Here is a 17,981-nt window from a genome sequence, read left to right on the forward strand (position 1 = left end):
CGCCGGATTGACTGCAGTGATGCCTACAAAGAGAAAAAAAACACACCTCCCGCTCCTCCTTTTCTATTCAGCATCTCTACTGCGTGTTTTCTTACTCCCTTTCCATTTCTCTCTGCCTTTTTTAACCTCACTCTCCACATTTCTCTCAATTTTCCTCCCCCTCTGTCATCACTCTCTTCGCTTTCCTCTCTCTCTGTCTCTCTCTCTCTCTCTCTCTCTCTCTCTCCATCTTTTTACCTTAGTATCTTCCATTCAGTCGTCTCCCTCTCTATTCAATCTCCCTCTCTCTCTCTCTCTCTATCCCTCCCTCCCTCTCTGCAGACACTCTTTCATCACTGTGACTAGGCTAAATTTAGCAGCGGCATCTCAGACAGACAATGATGTCACCGCTCAGCTGATGTGGTGCATGGCCACGGCCAGCCAATCAGTGGGCATCAAAGGAAATGGTGGGTATCGGGGGGTCTGTGGGAGTGGGAGGGTGGGGGTGTTACTTTGCCTACCTTCTCTCTTCACCGTGGCAACGAGGAAGACTCCAGGAGGGAGCGTTCGTTCAGGCTCACTGGCCTTGCTGCGGCACAGGAGGAACAAGGAGGCTGTGTGATGACGTGACATCATCGATAATGCTAATGTCACTTTAAAAATAAACCTGGGGGGTTTGATCATTTCCTGTTGATTGTGTGTGCGTGTGTGTGCGTGTGTGTGCGCACGGCCGTATGGATAAGAGAGACACCTAGATGAAGCGAGAGAGAGAGAGAGAGAGAGAGAGAGAGAGAGAGAGAGAGAGAGAGAGAGAGAGACAAGTAGAGAGAGCACACATAAACACTTACCCAGAAAAATACAAACAAAACGACTCACAATCCACCACTGGCAACAATGTAACACTAAAAGCAACAGCAGGAACTTAATGAGTAGTGTGGAGGCCATTGTGTTGTGTGCGTGCGCATATAGACTATTATCAGTACATAAAATAATCCAAACAATTAAAATATGCCCTGCAACTAGGATATACTTTCGGCATCTACTACAGCAGTAAGAAGTACACAGTAAGAGCTAACGGAAAGGGAAGCAGCTACTGTATAGTACAAAATATGTGCCAAACACTGCTCTAGCCTGATTTAAACTCTGAGGGAGAGTCTGCACATGTCCAAGCGAGCTGCGTGTCAGTGTGTGTGTGAGTAAGCAGAGTTCATCTAAGGCAGCGAAGATGTACTCTGTCAGCAAGCAGGATTTAGAGTAAGATTGCCTCTAAAAAGCCCTATAGTATATTTACATACCGTAACAGACAGCACCCCATTCTCTCTCACTTGACAGAACGGCTCCCACATTGAACCCCTCACACACATGTCTGAGAGTCACATACTGTACACACACTCATTCTCGCTCACTTAAAGTGCCCCACTGAACAGCCAGCCCTCTTTCTACAGTAAGCCCCTGCCTGACACATAAAAACACAACTTGGGACATTTGTTATGGCTGAAAAGTATCTACTTTGACAAATGTGTCCCACCCTCAGTTGGTAGCTGGTTCCAGACAGCCACTTAGCCCCTCTCTGTCACTGGTAAAAAAGAAGCATACATCCGAGGTCTATACAGCCCAGCACACCTGCTGTTTCATTCCTCCACCACTTTTCTACTTTACTTTCTTTCTTACAGGCGGGAGTATAAATTGCTACAGCTACCGACAGGTACAAATGCAATGCAAATAGTAGCCAATCTACACTGCCAGAAAAACATATTTGACCTTAGGGGGCGTTTATACATACTCAGGTATTTTGATTAACAAAGACCTTTCCCTTCGCTTGTGACTTTGGTTTAAACCCAAACGGAGGTTTTTCCTCTTAAAATGAATCTTCATACAAACTCAGTGGCATGCCCTTTACCAAGCACAGGCTTAGCGTATTTATGACAGCTCTTGGCAGCATATTTATGCCGATTTGCCGATGTTGTGAACCAAAATATTTTGGTAAACGTTTCTTTATCAAAATACCCGATATGTATAAATGGCGCCTTAGGTTTTAGGGGAAGATTAAGAATTTTCCCAAAACGTTACCAATTCAGTATCAGAACTGTTTCTTTGTCAGAAACGTAACTACTCAGCAAGCCATGGAATGCATCAGATGAATTGGTCTTTTCTTCCATTCTAAAACGCGATGATCAAGGTACCATTTTTCAGAATTGATCTGCAGAGAAGCTTGTAAATCCCTGCATAAAAGGACTCTGGAAATATGTATGTGTACCGCACCCACGGATTCACACACCTCTACCACTTTTCCACTTAACTTTTCTTTTCTTTTTCTTTTTTACAGAGTAGAGCCATCAGCACCTGCTGAAAAGCTGGCGCGCAACAGTGAGCAATAAGCAGAAAGCAGAGGAGTTGAGTCTGAAGCACTGTGGGGGAATTTCGGCCTCTTTGCCATCACTCAGCGCTGCTGTTTGTGGGTCTCGTATAAGTGTTGCATCCTGTCATTATGTGAGGAGGAAGTCGTTTGAAGGGGGAGAGAGAGAGAGAGAGAGAGAGAGAGAGAGAGAGAGAGAGAGAGAAAGAGAGATATGGAGATAGAGAAAGAGAGATATGGAGATAGAGAAAGTGAGAGATGGAGAGAGATGGAGAGAGAGAGAGAGACCAAAACACTCAAGAAAGACAATCATGAAGTTTGCTGCGGTGAAAATTACAATGTTGTTTTTTTTGAAAATCACAGGCCCACATTACAGCCTGAGTGCTATTTGTGTCTGCATGCGTCTGTGTCTGTGTGTGTGTGTGTGTGTGTGTGTGTGTGTGTGTGTGTGTGTGTGTGTGTGTGTGTGTGTGTGTGTGTGTGTGTTTATTTTGTCGCCCTTTTCCAACATGCATTTGTGTGTTTTCCTCAGGCTGGACTGCCCATTTCAGGGTTGCTTAGCTTTGACATGGAGACCACAGCTCCAGCTCCAGCTCCAGCTCCTTTCTCCCTCATTAATTCAATCTCGCCCTCAAAGCAGCTGCAGCGTTCTTGTTTATCATGCTCACACCAATTCTGATGTGTCAAAAAAAACCCAGAAAAAGCAAAGGATGTGTGCAAGAGAGAGAGAGAGAGAGAGAGAGAGAGACAGAGACAGAGACAGAGACAGAGACAGAGACAGAGACAGAGACACTGCCCCAAGAGAAACAGCTGTTTCAATGCTGTCAGTGTGATGAAAGATATGCCAGCAAAATCAGGGAGCATCCGGAAAACAAACAAACACACAAAACACAAAACTAAACACACACACACACACACACACACACACACACACACACACACACACACACACACACGCACACACACACACACACACACACACGAGCACACGCAGGCACGCGCACACACACACACACACACACACACACACACACACACACACACACACACAAGCACCGTACACACACACACACACACACACACACACACACACATAAACGTACACACACCAGTGTTTCCCATACATTAAGGAAACTATGGCGCACCGCCATAGTTTAAATTCGGCCGCCATAGTTTCGAAAATGTTAAAAAAAAATAAAAAATTAAATTACTTTTTTTTTTTTTTTAACGATTTCCGTTTTCTATTAAACTATTTGAAAAACGATTTCCTTCGCATTTTCCTCCTGGAGTAAATACATCCTATAGAGAAAATAATGAGTGCTTGAAAGACAGAGGGTTCAAAAGCCTAGTCAAGTTGTTGTAGTTAACAATGAAAGCAATAAAAAACCTTGAGAGAAGGGACAGTTAGGATGAGTTTACTGACACTCTCCAGGCTTTATTTTTACAGTTGTATGATAATGAGTTAGGCAACAGGCCTTCATTGACACAGCAGAGGAGACATCGGGCTGCATATAGAAATGAATGTGTAATGAATGTGTATAGACATAAATGTGTAATATGTTGTTCAGCCCTTTTCAGCACCCCTCATGTAGAATGTGTACGCCTAAGTTATGTGTGTTGGGGAAAAGGTATAGCCTACTGTCTTAGACCATTTTTGTCTGTGCGTTACAAATTTCAGTGCTCCTAAACTGCTTTCTTTGTTCTATTTCGTTCCTCCTGACCGCCAGAGGCGGTGCTTTCAGCACTGAATATTCATCTTACGGATCAGCAGGTCGAGAATTAATATCAACAAAGTAACACGTGACCTGGGTGACGTCACCCGGTGACCCCCGTGTCAGGGGTTAAAACACCGGTGAACCCAGGAAGTGACCTCTTTCATCTTCTCGATTGCAGGTGTCGAGTTAATCGTTTGAGAATTTGGGATTGACCTGACGCTTTGTTCGTTTCGCACCCATGGGGTTGGGGCTGTGGGTTTTCCACCCCCCATGAAACGGCGTTGGTCGCTTTTTCCTTTGAGTATCTCTTTCACATTTACGATGTGTCCGACTGAGTGTTATCCGCTCGGTGGAGGAGGGCTGGCTAGGCTACCTAGCCTGCCTAGCCCCTGGCTCGAGGCACTGTTCTCGCCGACTGGAGGCTAATAACTTGGCCTTTCCCGTGGAAGGTAGGCCGTTTTCTGATCATGTATTAACTGCTACCGCGTTATCTTCAGTAGTGTTTCCCGCAACTGGATTTGACGAGCGGTCTCGTGGCGTGATGCGCTTTCGAGTTGGGATTAGGTATTAACGCCTGCCTGCCTATGTTGGCCATCGTTTGGGTAAGTGGACTGTCATTTACTGTTTCGATTTATTTTCGCGGTGTTTCTCGCCGCTGAATGTTATTATTACTGGGCGATTGTTGTGACACTCGACACGAGCTCGGTTACTTGTGTTCACGTGCCTGTATTTACGTTAGGGCTTCATTGTTTGTACAGTGTAGCCTGTCTGTACGGTTGCTCCACGGGCCAGTGTGGTTCGCTTTGCCCTTGCACCGTTGGCGTCACGCTGCTCCAGAGATTCAATCTACAATACAATCTCTCTCTACTCTCTCTGGCTGCACTCTGCTCACCCCGGTTGTTATTCCTGCCCGGTTGTGTTATTTCTTCACTGGTTGATTATTGTCTGTTTTCACCTGGGGTGTCTTCGCCCCAGATGTAGTATATGTAAATATGCCAGATTGTAGCCCAAGGGCTAATTTCCATCTGGTGTCCAAAATAGGCCGAATCCAAAATGTTAATGTCCATTATTTGCTTGTCAGCTTGGTGTTGCCGCCTGGCTGCTGGCTCCTGTTGGCTACACTTGGGGCGTCCTCGCCCCTTGTGTTTTATATTTGCAGTATTTGCTGGACATTGTAGTGTCATCTCCTACCTGCTGCCAACTTTTTACCTACTATTGGGGTGCCCTCGCCCTGTGGGTATGTATTGCTTGTTTGTTCCCTTCTGTGTGTTGCAGTGTTCGCTTCCCGACACGGGACCCTCGTCTTGCCTGATTACTGGGTTTCTTCTTGGCTGCCATTGGATGTCCCAGCCCCTTCTGTGTGGTATTCACCAGTTGGCCTGGAGCTCTTGCCTCGCCTGGTTACTGACTTGCATCGGCTACCACTGGGGTGTCTTCGCCCTGCTGTGTGTATTGCCTTGTTTACCTGTCGGCCCTGACTGTCCGACTGCTACCACTGGGGTGTCCTCGCCCTGTGTGCCTGCCTGCCTGACTGATGCATTGCCGTCTAGGCCCCTGGGACTGGTGTCGCCCCTCCTGCCTGGAGCTGAGATGCCTGCGGCTGAGGTTGACAGATGTGGCCTGTGCTGCTTGCTCAGGTCTGCGTGTGAGAGCACTTACTGCCGAACTGGTGTGGTTTGGCCCTCGGCCTACCGTTCCGCTGGCCATGGGGGGCTGTAGATGACGCCGGCTGCTGCAGCGAGGCCAAGCAGGCCCAATGGGGTGACCTCACGCTTCCTGGAGGTATCGCGGATGTGCCCAGACTCCTTGCCCTCAGGGGTGGACAAGTTGTCGACTGGCCTGGTGGAGTTGTCGGCCCTGTTTTGCCGACCTGCAGCCTCTGGCACGCGGTGACAGTGTTTTCACATGTGCCCTGCCTGCCAGTAACCCGGATGGTCGCCCTCCGCTGCCGCCGCGGCTGTCACCATCTGCTGCCACGACTGTTGACCACCGCCGCCACGACTGTCGACCACCGCCACCACAGCTGTCGCCTGCCGCCGATGCCCGCGCCATGCCCTCTGTTCGGGTGACACCGTCACAGCCCAGTTGCATTGCTTGTTGCATTGCATTGGCACTGGCCCCTTTCTGGGTTGGTTGGCCATGGGTGTTTTTCGCCCGATGGCTACATGTGAGTGCCATACCTGCTACTGCTCCAGAGTGGGTTTCTGGCCACAGGTGGCCTCCACCCTGTGGCATGCTTGTTGATGCCACGGCTACTACAGCTGCCACGGCGTGCCGCTGGGCCATACGCACCCTGCCATTCCGGTTTACATGGCTTGCTCGGTTGCTTCGCATGCTTGCATACTTGCTCTCTTGCATGGCTGCATGACTTGCATGAGACCGCATGTGTGCTCCCCGCTCCTCTGCTGTTCTCTACCATTCAGCGTCCTGCGACTGTCTGTCGCTCTCCTGGATACCGCCTGCTGTCGGCTGTTTCATCCATCGGCTTCTTGTGGACGCCCGGGGCACCTCAACCGCCATGGCTGCTACAGTTGCGCGTGTTGCTCCGTTTCATGCCCCTCTGTGTAGCTTGCTTTTCCCTACCTCATGACTGGTTCTGGTCGTTCTCCTGGGTTTTGCTGACCGTGGGTGTCTCCACCAGTCAGCTCCTTGCATGCACCGTTGGCGTTTCCGCCTGTACGACTGCTGCTGCTCTGGGTGAGTGGTTTCACACCATACCCTGTTTTATGCTCTTTGGCACTCCTGCGGGACTGTCTGGAGTCTGTTGGCCTTGGCCTGATTCACTGTGGACGGTTGTGATTGCAGTTGGTGCCTTCGCCTCTTCTGCTATGGCTTCAGTATGCAAGTTTTGCTCTGCGTCCTGTTGTCCGCTTTTGCCCACTGTCGTACGTCTGGCATGTCGTTGTCCTCCTGACCTGGTGGAGCCTGGGACTTTTTTGCCCCTTGGCTCGCGGAGTGTGCCGTTGGGCTTAAGCCTCTGTGACTGGTGCACGTGTATGTCGGCATTGCTGCCCTGGGTACAGGACCCAGGTGCTTCCTTCATTGTCCTCGACTGTGGCGCGTAGGTCGACTGCTGCACGTCGTCCCCCCGAGCTCTTGGGCTATGCGTGGACTTGCCATGGGCTACTTAAGAGTGCCATTGGCGCCCGCACCACTGCAGCTGCGGCTGCTACTGGTATGTTGGAGCGTTACCGCTCCTTCTCCCATTGCTCTTCATGTTTCCCCACTTCATGTGTGGTATGTCCGGGGGTCAGGATGCCACTCTGACTGCTACTACTGTACGGGAGTGACCCCACTCCGGGCTCTCCCTTCGAGTTTTCGGTGGCTTACGACCAGGGCTCTAAATTAACTTTTTCCACCACCAGCCAATTTGGCTAGTGGACATTTTTTCTTACCAGCCAAACAGAAGTTCAACTAGCCATTTTTTTTTATCTCGCCAAAATAAACTATGCATTAGGCTAGTTACTTATTTGTTTAAATTATGGTCATTTTGTTCAACTATTTCTACAACACAGATACACTATAGGCCTGCATAGGCTACTATATGCCTACATAATAAGCATATTATACTATATATTTTTTCATTATTTTATAACTTTATTTTTTACTTTCATTACTTAGGCCTAATCAATTTGATTGGCTTGTGTGATGTGATTCAGCTGTTTCCAGAGGAATTGAACAAAAACTACTCACATAACAGACCTTTAACATACAGTAACCAAGCACACAGCCAAACACTTCAAAACCTCACATACGAACACCCCAAGGAAGGAGAAGAGATGAAAGGAAAAGGAGAGGAGAGAGGAGGAGCGCAACAAAATGACAAGAAGCCTAGTTTAACTAAAAGTAAATAATATCTCGGGAATCTTCGCTTCCTTTGTTACTTCCACAGCTTCGTCGTTGGCTGCTTTTTTTCCTTTCCGATGGCGTGGGCTTTCCAACTTAGTTGCGCCAGGACTCGGAACATTTCAGAAGACAACTGAACTGACAGCTACGGTCACACTACTCTGACAGTCAGCTCTCCTCCTCTGCCCTTGTCGCTATTAACGTCACTATTATTACGGTTACAATTAGCCTACTAATAGCATTCACCAACACACAGAACCTTGCTCTAACCCCCGCCACATTCTCATCATTCGCACAAAACATAGCCTACAGAACAGAAGTAGCTCTGCGTTAGTCCTGTCATTGAAACGGTCAGGGTCTCGCTGCTTCAAAAATGCAGCCTGTTACAGCAAGGTTCATATAGTAATAATAGCAGTAGTGACGTTAAAAAAGGTTGTAGCGAAAGCGACGAGAGCTTAGGAGGAGAGCTGAGTGTCAGAATAGTGAGAGCGCAGTGTAGCTGACAGAAGGCTGGTCGTCTGAAATGTTTTCAATCCTGGCGCGTGCAACAGCATGGAGTTGCTGCTCGCTGCACTGGAAAGCCCACGGTGGGAGGCTACGTCGTGACGCTAGTGTCCATGGGTAATGTAGGAAATCTCACCGTCTGACGTTCGTCAGAGCACCGGTTTACCGTTCATAATTTACTGCACTCCGGCGCTACTAGCCAAATTGGCGGGTAGGTATTTTTTTTCTACTAGCCAAAATGAATTTTCATCCGTGTTTGGCGTGTTGGCGTGTGTTAATTTAGAGCCCTGCTTACGACTGTTCGCTCTGTTGGCCTCGCTATGGATGGTCTCACATGAGTGCTCTGGGCACCGGTAGGCGTACACGCCCCTACGACTGTGGATTCTGTATCTGGCTGGTTCAGCTTCATGCTCTGCCGTCTGCTGCAGGGGCATCACAGTTGGCTTGTCATGGGCGTCTGCGCCCTGTGTCGCGCCCCTTTCCCGCTGGGCCCGACTTGTTGCCGCTTGGACTGTTTACGCGTCTCTGCTGCAGTGGCTGTACCTACTACTGGTTACCCTGCCTGTCCCGCCTGTCTATACCCATGGCCCCTATGTGGCCTTTACTGGTGTTTGGCTGACCGTGACGCTGTGCGCGATGGGTCGGCGATCAGGCATTGGCCGGGCTGCTGGAGGCCTCCATCTATGGCCTTGCCGGGTATTGAACCACTTCTGACCGCCCTCCTTGCCTCGCCGGTCAGGGCGTTGAACTGGCGGGGCGCACTGCCCTGGCCACTTAGACACGTCGCAGATGAGCTCGTCTGCGAGGACTATGATGCAGCGTTGCGTACGACGTGCATTGGGTTCTTGATGTCCCATGTCTTGTTGGCCTTCTCTCGGCCCCCATGGACCGTTTTGGGACGCCCCCTGTGAGAGTTCTCTTTGACTCCTGGTTGCTGGCATTCGCCTGTCTGGCCTGAGTGCCGGGGCAGAGTCACACAGACCTTGGCCGTGGTACGGTGATTGGTTTGGCTTGCGCGGCACCCTTGTCGGGGCCTTGCTGGAAGCCGTCTGCTCTCTTCCGGCGGCCCCCATATGTCCCTTTTGGTCCGTCCGCTTTGGGCAAGCCACGACGCGGCTTTTGTGCGGCCGATGCTGCATGTGGTTTTGTTTCGCTCACGCTGTTGTTCTCGACCTGGTGCGCTTTGCCCTGTTCTCGACATGCAGACCCCTGGCCTGGTGTCTCTAGGCGTCGATTTCTGCTTATGACCAGCGTACTTGCGGGCATTGGAAGTGGAGGCTCTCCTTCCTTGCTCTCTGCTCCCTCCAGGTGTTGGGCATGCCGACCTCGGCATCCCATGGTGTCCCTCTTGGCCTCCGCTTGCTGAGGCCTCTTTGGGTTGGATATGCCGTTATGGCCCCTGCCAGGTCCTACTATCGCTGACTGCTCTACATTGCATCTGGCTACAATGTTCGCCTTTGACCCCTGGAGATGGAACTCGCGTCTCTTACGCTCTGCCCTTGCGCCGTGAGGTCATGCCCACTGCTGCTGCCCTTGCGCAGTGAGGTCGTGCCCACTGCTGCTGCCCTGGACGGTTGGTCTGCGGTGGCAGTCCGACACTGCCTGCGACCTGTGGGCCCCCTGATGATGGCCGTACCTTGGATGAATGTGGGGACTGGCCATCCTGATTGCCCTCAGACGCTCTCTGGCCGGTCTTGCGGTCTTGTGTGGAGCGGGCGGCTCATCTGTCATGTGCCATGTATGCCGCCTTGAGTCCTTGCCCTCTCTGGGCCTGTTGCAGCAGCTGCTTTCAGGGGCCGACACTTGTCTGATGGGCATGGGAGCAACTTCCTTATGGGCGTCCAGTGCCCTGTTGTTGACCTTTTCCGTGGTTCGCCTCTTCCATTGTGGCTCCTCCCGTTTGTGGCACCGGGTGGTATGGTACCGCTACGGGGTGGCACAGGTGTCCCCGTCAACTGCTATGCTAACTGCTTACTTGCTGCCCCCTGTGGTTCTCACTCAGGGAGCTCGTGGATCCTTTGGGCCAGGTTACACTGGCTTCCATGTGGCTGTTGGTACGCGCAAGGCATATGCTGTATGGCCTCCTTGGCATTAGGCTGCACCATCGCCTGGTTTTCTTGATGTTGCCCCACCTTACTGTGGTGATGGCGGTCGCTTCGGGCCGTCTCAGTAGCACTGACGACGGGAAGGCACTCCTCATGACTTGGTTGGTATTAGTCATCCATGTGCTGAAAGCACCGCCTCTGGTGGTCAGAAGGAACGAAATAGAAGGAAGGTAGGTTATGCATATGACCACGGTTCTATGAGTTCCGGACGACCCCCAGAGCTTGGCAGTCACTCGGAGTGTATTCGAGAAGATTTGCCAAGAGGTCACTTCCTGGGTTCACCGGTGTCTTAACCCCTGACACGGGGCTACCGGGTGACGTCACCCAGGTCACGTGTAAATTTGTTGTTATTAATTCTCGACCTGCGTGATTCGTACGATGAATATCTCTCTGACCACCTCTGGCGGTCATCCGGAACTCATAGAACCGTGGTTATATACATAACCTTCGTTTTGATGCCACGTGTGAAATCCCCCCCCCCCCCAACAAAAAAAATCCCGCTACCCCCATAGTTTCCAAAAATTCTGTGGGAAACACTGCACACACACACACACACACACACACACACACACACACAAGCACACACACACACACACACACACTCACTCACACATACACACTAACATCAATTACGGTATGAGAATGAAAAAGCAGACGAGTGTAAGTAGACTCAGTCATGCCAATTACCCAGGCACTGCAGTACCATAGGAGCAAGGGGTTAAGACTGGCAGGCAGGAGACAGTACCCTGACAGTCACGATGACAGTGTTGCCCACCAGAATTACAGTGGAGTTGATCTGTGTGACAGTATTTATCACACTGCAATCACCTGTATCTATAAGGAGTTGTCACATAGGAGACAAGAGGTGCCGTGCCATCATGTCTCCTTATTGAGAAGATGGAATCAGGTTGGTGTGTGTGTGTGTGTGTGTGTGTGTGTGTGTGTGTGTGTGTGTGTGTGTGTGTGTGTGTGTGTGTGTGTGTGTGTGTGTGTGTGTGTGTGTGTGTGTGTGTGTGAACTGAAGCCCTCTCCCCATGGAATCAGAGTGATGATATGTGGCTGTGCTGTTCTGTGTACAGATGGTTGTTTAAAACACCAGCTGGCGATGTGATACCTGACTATTTGATGTATTACTATAAATAGCTCAGTCAGCTCCAAATAACCTTGTTTTGTCTTGCTATAGGTAAAATGATACAACATTTAACATTGTTATAAGACAGATTGTTTGAAATGACTAAGCGGCTGAATGACTGGCTTTAAGGATTGCCCTCTGAGCTTGAAATACTGAGGGGATGTTTTAGGGGCAATCTTCGTAAAATGTCACCGTTAACATAAATACATTTCGTTCATTGTTCCAAAAGGGCGATTTGATTTCAGAAAAAGTTCGACATGTGCAGGGCAGAAACAATAAAGACATCACCACATTGAACATAATATGGGTGAGTAAGGTGCGAGGATGCTTGGACTAGATGGCCTCATCTATTCACCACAGTGGAGATGCAGTTGGGTCATTGGCGCTTTTAGCTGCTGGTGGCAAAACCACAGCTAGTGCCACTATTGTATGGATTAAAGTATTATTATACTTTGTAGTATTATTATTATATTGTATTATTAATTCTATAAGAACATGTTCTATAAATTAAACATGTTGCGCAATTAATGTGCCAACAGTAATGAGATCCACCCTGACATCTGCTTCTAAAAACTTCAATGACCCAGATGTGCTCCAGGTTCAACTCCATTGATTACAAGGTGGGTGGATAGTTTGAAATGACTCAGAGGCTGAATGACTGCCTATACTAACTGGGTTGCCTTCTGGGTAAAAAAAAACTTAAAATGTCAGCCTTAATACGAGTGGGTAGTAGCCTAGCGAGCTAAACCCCTACAATTTGAGGCCGCTAGGGGCATCTAGATTTCTAGGCTAGGTGGGTAGTGCACAGCCTGGTACAACAGTGTGATGGTGTTTGGACTAGACTCAGATTGCCTCATCTAGGCCTACTCACCACAGTGGTGATGCAGTTGCGCTTCAGGTTGAGCTCCAGGAGGGAGTCCAGACCTGTCAGTCCTTCCACCGCGCTGATGCGGTTCCCAGCCAAGTTCAGGATGCGCAGCTCCGACAGGTGAGAGATGTTCTCAATCACGGAGATCTAGAAGCAAGAAAAAACTAAATATGGCACGCTTACTATTTGTTATTTACCCACTTTCTTGATCATAAAAAACAATGATTTGCGCACCAGAGAAATTAACTCAAACTAACATGTGACTTTGTCAAGAGGTAAAGGGCCGGTTCTGGAGAAGTATACAAACATCTGGCATTAATACCTACACATCAACCAAAACTGAAGTTGTTTCGAATGATAGATGAAACACCTCAAGGAAGACGTCCAGTGGCTTACAGCTTAACTGTTTATATAACATGGTATGGGAAAAAGAGAATCTTCATAGACACCAATGGTTATTGCATTAAAAAGAACATGGGAATTTCAAATAAACACATCCAAAGTAATATGGTATATGCCCAGTGTAACACACCTACACACACACACACACACACACACACACACACACACACACACACACACACACACACACACACACACACACACACACACACACACACACACAGCAGGTGAGTAATAACAACACCTGTGGCTCTTCATCTCATGTGAGGTCAAAGGTTGCCAGTTCTCCGTGTGCAGAAGTGGTTGTTATGAAATCCCATCTGTTTGCATGGCCATCAACCCCCTTTGTCCAAACTTACCGCCCCCCACATGAGGTTAATAGCCCTCATTATCTGACCAGGGTAAGCAAACGGAGGGCAAGAAGAGGTAGTCTGGTCGCATGTGTTTCTGAGAATAGGAAGACGTCTCAATGACTGCAAACACAAATACGTAGGTGTGGAATTCTGTGAAAATTCTGTGAAATTCTAGTGCAGGCGGGTGTGTGTTTCCATGAGTGTCTATGACTGAATTTATGTGAATGAGTTCTGAGTTCTGAGAGTGTTTTTCTCATCTGCCTGGAGGGTGAGCTCCCTGCGGCATATGCGTGAGAACTCTGTGTGTCTGTGTGTCTGTGTGTGTGTGTGTGTGTGTGTGTGTGTGTGTGTGTGTGTGTGTGTGTGTGTGTGTGTGTGTGTGTGTGTGTGTGTGTGTATGTGAATGTGTGTGACTGGGTGAAAGTGCTAAAGGACGGGTAGGTTACTAACACAGTATTTCCTTGCTTATGAAAGGCAAAGGGGTGTCAGAGAGAGCACAGCCCACTGTAGAGGAATGATAGGCATATGGAGCCTTTCATTGGCAAAGCGCTCCAGCTGTGCTGAGGCCTGGAGGGAGAATGCCATGAGGAGACATCCCTTGAAGATCACATGAAGGTCAAAGCTAAAAGCCTCATTACGTACGTACTGTAGCCAGGGCACAGAAGTCTCACTCGTATGCGTGCCATCTTGTGCACTTTTACCCCTGAAGCACAGCTGTTGGTGCCGTCATGGGGGACAGTGTGAGTATAGGGCCAGATGACTCAGTGCCAGGCGCGGAGTGGCCATCGGGAGATCGGGGACTTGTCCCGGTGGGCCGCGGCCGCGAAATGTATTATAGCGGTCGCATTATGTTCTCAGCCGGCCCTAAAGTGTTATATTGGTCATCGCGAAGGGCTAACTAACTTCGTTTCACTTCATATCAACACTGCAAGATTGACTCACCAGTATATACAGCATAGCCGTGGGAACTAGGGGTGCAGGGGGTGCAGCTGCACCCCCTGCTGTGGGAGCTTGGGGTGCAGGGGGTGCAGAAGAAATGTGCATTGCGGGATCAGGAGTTTTAACGATCACGTGGAATTAGTCAATATTCAAATCAAAGTGATTTATTGAACGAACGTTATTGTGAGTTTTCAAGTTTGCGTGTTTAAACGACAATCTTGTGCCTGCTTTGAACAAAAGGTGAAATGCATGGGCATCTAGGCCGTGCTGGTCTGAATTACTATAATAGTGGTCCTCGATGTTTTGCCTGGTATTTGCAGTACACAGTCGCCATCTACTGACTGCTAGTTTTATTGACGGGTTAAGCAGAAGCCTATTTCTCACAACGCCCCTTGGTTAAGGTAGGCCTATCTGTGGTTAAGGTGAACCAAACCTGTGTGTCCCCCAAGGCATCCCGTAGCTCAAGGCCTACGTCATCCATTTTACTCCCGCGAGAACTCTGATGCAACAGTAAACATTTCATTTCTGTTTTGAGAGGCGTACATGTCGTGGGATTTTCCTGTATTGATTTGTTACCCTCCTAATAGTTACAAAAGCAACATAATTAAGCTTTACATATGACATATTGCTGGATTAGGGGTAATGTTAAAATGGCACAAGAAACGTGAGAAAATGAGCCGAACAGTGTAAGCTACAGTACATCCACTTGCTAGCCGTGTTGGGTGTTATACCATGGATTCAAGTGGAATATTTGTGATGAAAGTCTTGAAACCAAGACAGCGTTTTAAGGTAAGGCACTGTGGTTATTCATTTTGCCCGCCGTGGCACAGTGACTTTGGTACATTGAATGTTTTTACCTTGCGAAAAAGTTGGTTCATGCTGAAGTAGGTTCGGCTAAAGGATGGTTTGCGCCATGAAGACGGACTCAGATGTTGTACTGATATTATTCATTTTAAACTTTCGTGCGCTTTAAACGGTGTGTCCATGCTGCTCATCATGTTGTTTTTACTTTTCTTAATGGAAACATTTCTGCAAATGGTATTTCACTGCGTACATGTTTGCATGTATGCAAAAACTATAGTGGGGTGGATAGCACGTTTTGAAGATGACGCAAGAGTTGCGTGAGGCTTGAAAAAAGATCGGACTTGACAATGCATATTCTACACGTTTTACATAGCCTACTCAGTTTGGACTCAATCTGCAACAAGTGAGAATGTTTTGGAATGACCGCATAGCAATGACTGTCACAGATGTCACCACTTAAACAGATTTTGACCGGCCATAGCCTGTTGTGTGTGTTGTTGGTATCTTTACAACGTCGTCGTCGTTGTTGTTGTTGTTGTGTGCAAGCAGTTCATGTTGAATTGGCACTGAACACTGACTGAGCAGCTTTTTGTTTGTATTTCACGGTTCTGCGTTGGCTGTCCATTCTTTACGTGATCTCCTTTGCATCCGACATTGTCTACCTCCCTTGCCCCCCTTTCCCCCCCCCCCCCGTTTTTTTCCCCTAAACTGCACCCCCTGTTAAAAACTACTTCCCACGGCCATGATATACAGTCAATCCGGAAAGTACTCACAGCGCTTCACTTTTTTCACATTTTATTATCTTACAGCCTTATTCCAAATGCTACAAATGAATCTCTGTTGTCAAAATTCTACACAAATTATTCCATTATGACCATGTGAAAAACAAGTTGTCTTGACAGTTTTGCAAATTTATACAAATTAAAAACAAAGAAATCATTTTTACAAAAGTATTCACAGCCTTTGCTTAATACTTTGTAGAACCACCTTTGGCAGCAACTACATTCTTTTTTCATTTCGAAATGAAAAGGGATTAAAAGGGAGGTCATCGGTGTGTGTTTCAACCTTTCAGTACATTGTAATTGTACATTTTGAGTCTGCACCTGGCTAAAATAGATTGGTGTGAGTTTTGAATGAAATCCTATGGAGAGTATCATGATCTGCTTCTGTAGTCACAGTGCATGTTGACATGCATGCTTCTTTAGGTGTAATTCAGATTTCCAATGTTGACGGCATCTATACATCGCCAAACCATGTCAGTCCCACAACCATGCTTGACGAGCCAGATGATGCACTTTTTGTGTAAAACTCACTTGTTTACCACCACACATGATTGACGCCATCTAAAGCAAATTTGTTTATCTTGGTCTCAAGAGAGATGAACAGACCAAGGATATGGATCACTGGAGCCATGTGGTGTGGTCTGATGAGACCAAGATAAATACATTTGCTTTAGATGGTGTTAAGCATGTGTGGTGGTAAACAAGTGAATTTTACCAAAAAAGTGCATCATCTGGCTAGTCAAGCATAGTAGTGGGACTGACATCGTTTGGGGATGTATGAATACCGTCAGCATTGGAGATATGAATTACATCTAAAGAAGCATGCATGTCAACATGCACTTTGACTACAGAAGCAGATCATGATACTCTCCATGGGATTTCATTCAAAACTCACACCCATCTATTTTAACCAGGTGCAGACTCAAAATGTACAATTACAATGTACTGAAAGGTTCAAAACACACACCGATGACCTCCCTTTTAATCCCATTTCATTTCGAAATGAAAAAAGAATGTAGTTGCTGCCAAAGGTGGTTCTACAAATTATTAAGCAAAGGCTGTGAATACTTTTGTAAAAATGATTTCGTTGTTTTTTTATTTTTATAAATTTGCGAAACTGTCAAGACAAATTGTTTTTCACATGGTCATAATGGAATAATTTGTGTAGGATTTTGACAACAGAGATTAATTTGTAGCATTTGGAATAAGGCTGTAAGATAACAAAATGTCAAAAAAGTGAAGCACTGTGAATACTTTCCGGATTGACTATATATCGTCTACCCGACCGCAATACCTCAGTGACGGTGTCAAACAGTAAATTGGCCACACCCCTTCTCTACTGATAATGTTCATACACCGTAGATCGCGGAAGTTTACTAGATCTTGGTAACATAGTTTTGTTTTCAGTATTTCAAGAACCTGTGATATTTAGATGGGTTACCAAGGGATGGAAATATCAGTAAGTTGTGATTTATTTTCCGATTTCCACATGACTGTTACAGTTTACAGTCTGCCACACCAGATTGACTTGTTCTGTGGTTATTGACTTGGGTTACGAACAGACTCCACCAAGTGGTAAGGAAGTGAACTGCAGCTAAGCAGGAAAACACGTTGTACATGTTTTGATGGCATTGGTTTGTTAGAACTAGCGGTATATCTCCTTACAGTCGAAATAATGTTATTATCATACATATATTTACATGTGGCACATTTAGGATGTAGCCTATGTAATGTCTGAAGAAATGGAACAAAATAATTACCACACAAGATTCTGATGTGAGCAGTGCTGGGTGTGTAGCCTAAACTGTGGATTAAAATGTAATTGCAAGAAACAAAGACATTTGCTGCGACGAAGACAGCGTTTTAAGATAGGCCTACACTGTTTGGTTATTAATTTTGTTGACTTATGGTTGTGCTTTGAAGTAGCCTAGGTTTGGCTTAGTTGCTACATGGTGGGTTTATTGCACAATGTAGACAGACTTTTTGTAAGCTATAGCCTACTCTTCTAAAAATCCCCACACTCAAAACTTTGTGCCCGTGCTCATCCTGTCTTCCTTAAACGATATTTCAATAGGCCTACAACTGTCAAAATGACAGTGGAGTGCACATGTTGGGGTCAGCTCTATGTTCCCACAGCCCATTGGTCCCACAGCCCAAATGGTCCCAGCTTATTCCTGCTGCTCCATGTTCCCACAG

General features: G+C 47.4%; 1 protein-coding gene across 2 annotated transcripts in view; it reads right to left on the minus strand.

Annotated features, from left to right (window-relative positions):
* Positions 1-17,981, minus strand: part of LOC134438617 (leucine-rich repeat-containing protein 49) — a 95,917-nt gene that overhangs the window by 65,396 nt on the left and 12,540 nt on the right. For both annotated transcript variants that reach the window (XM_063188227.1, XM_063188225.1), the window contains exon 8: positions 12,509-12,652. In XM_063188227.1, coding sequence (XP_063044297.1) covers positions 12,509-12,652 — 144 coding nt within the window. The remainder of the gene's footprint in view (positions 1-12,508; positions 12,653-17,981) is intronic.

Source organism: Engraulis encrasicolus, chromosome 22, assembly GCF_034702125.1.
Source record: "Engraulis encrasicolus isolate BLACKSEA-1 chromosome 22, IST_EnEncr_1.0, whole genome shotgun sequence".
NCBI classification, from domain to species: Eukaryota; Metazoa; Chordata; class Actinopteri; order Clupeiformes; family Engraulidae; genus Engraulis; species Engraulis encrasicolus.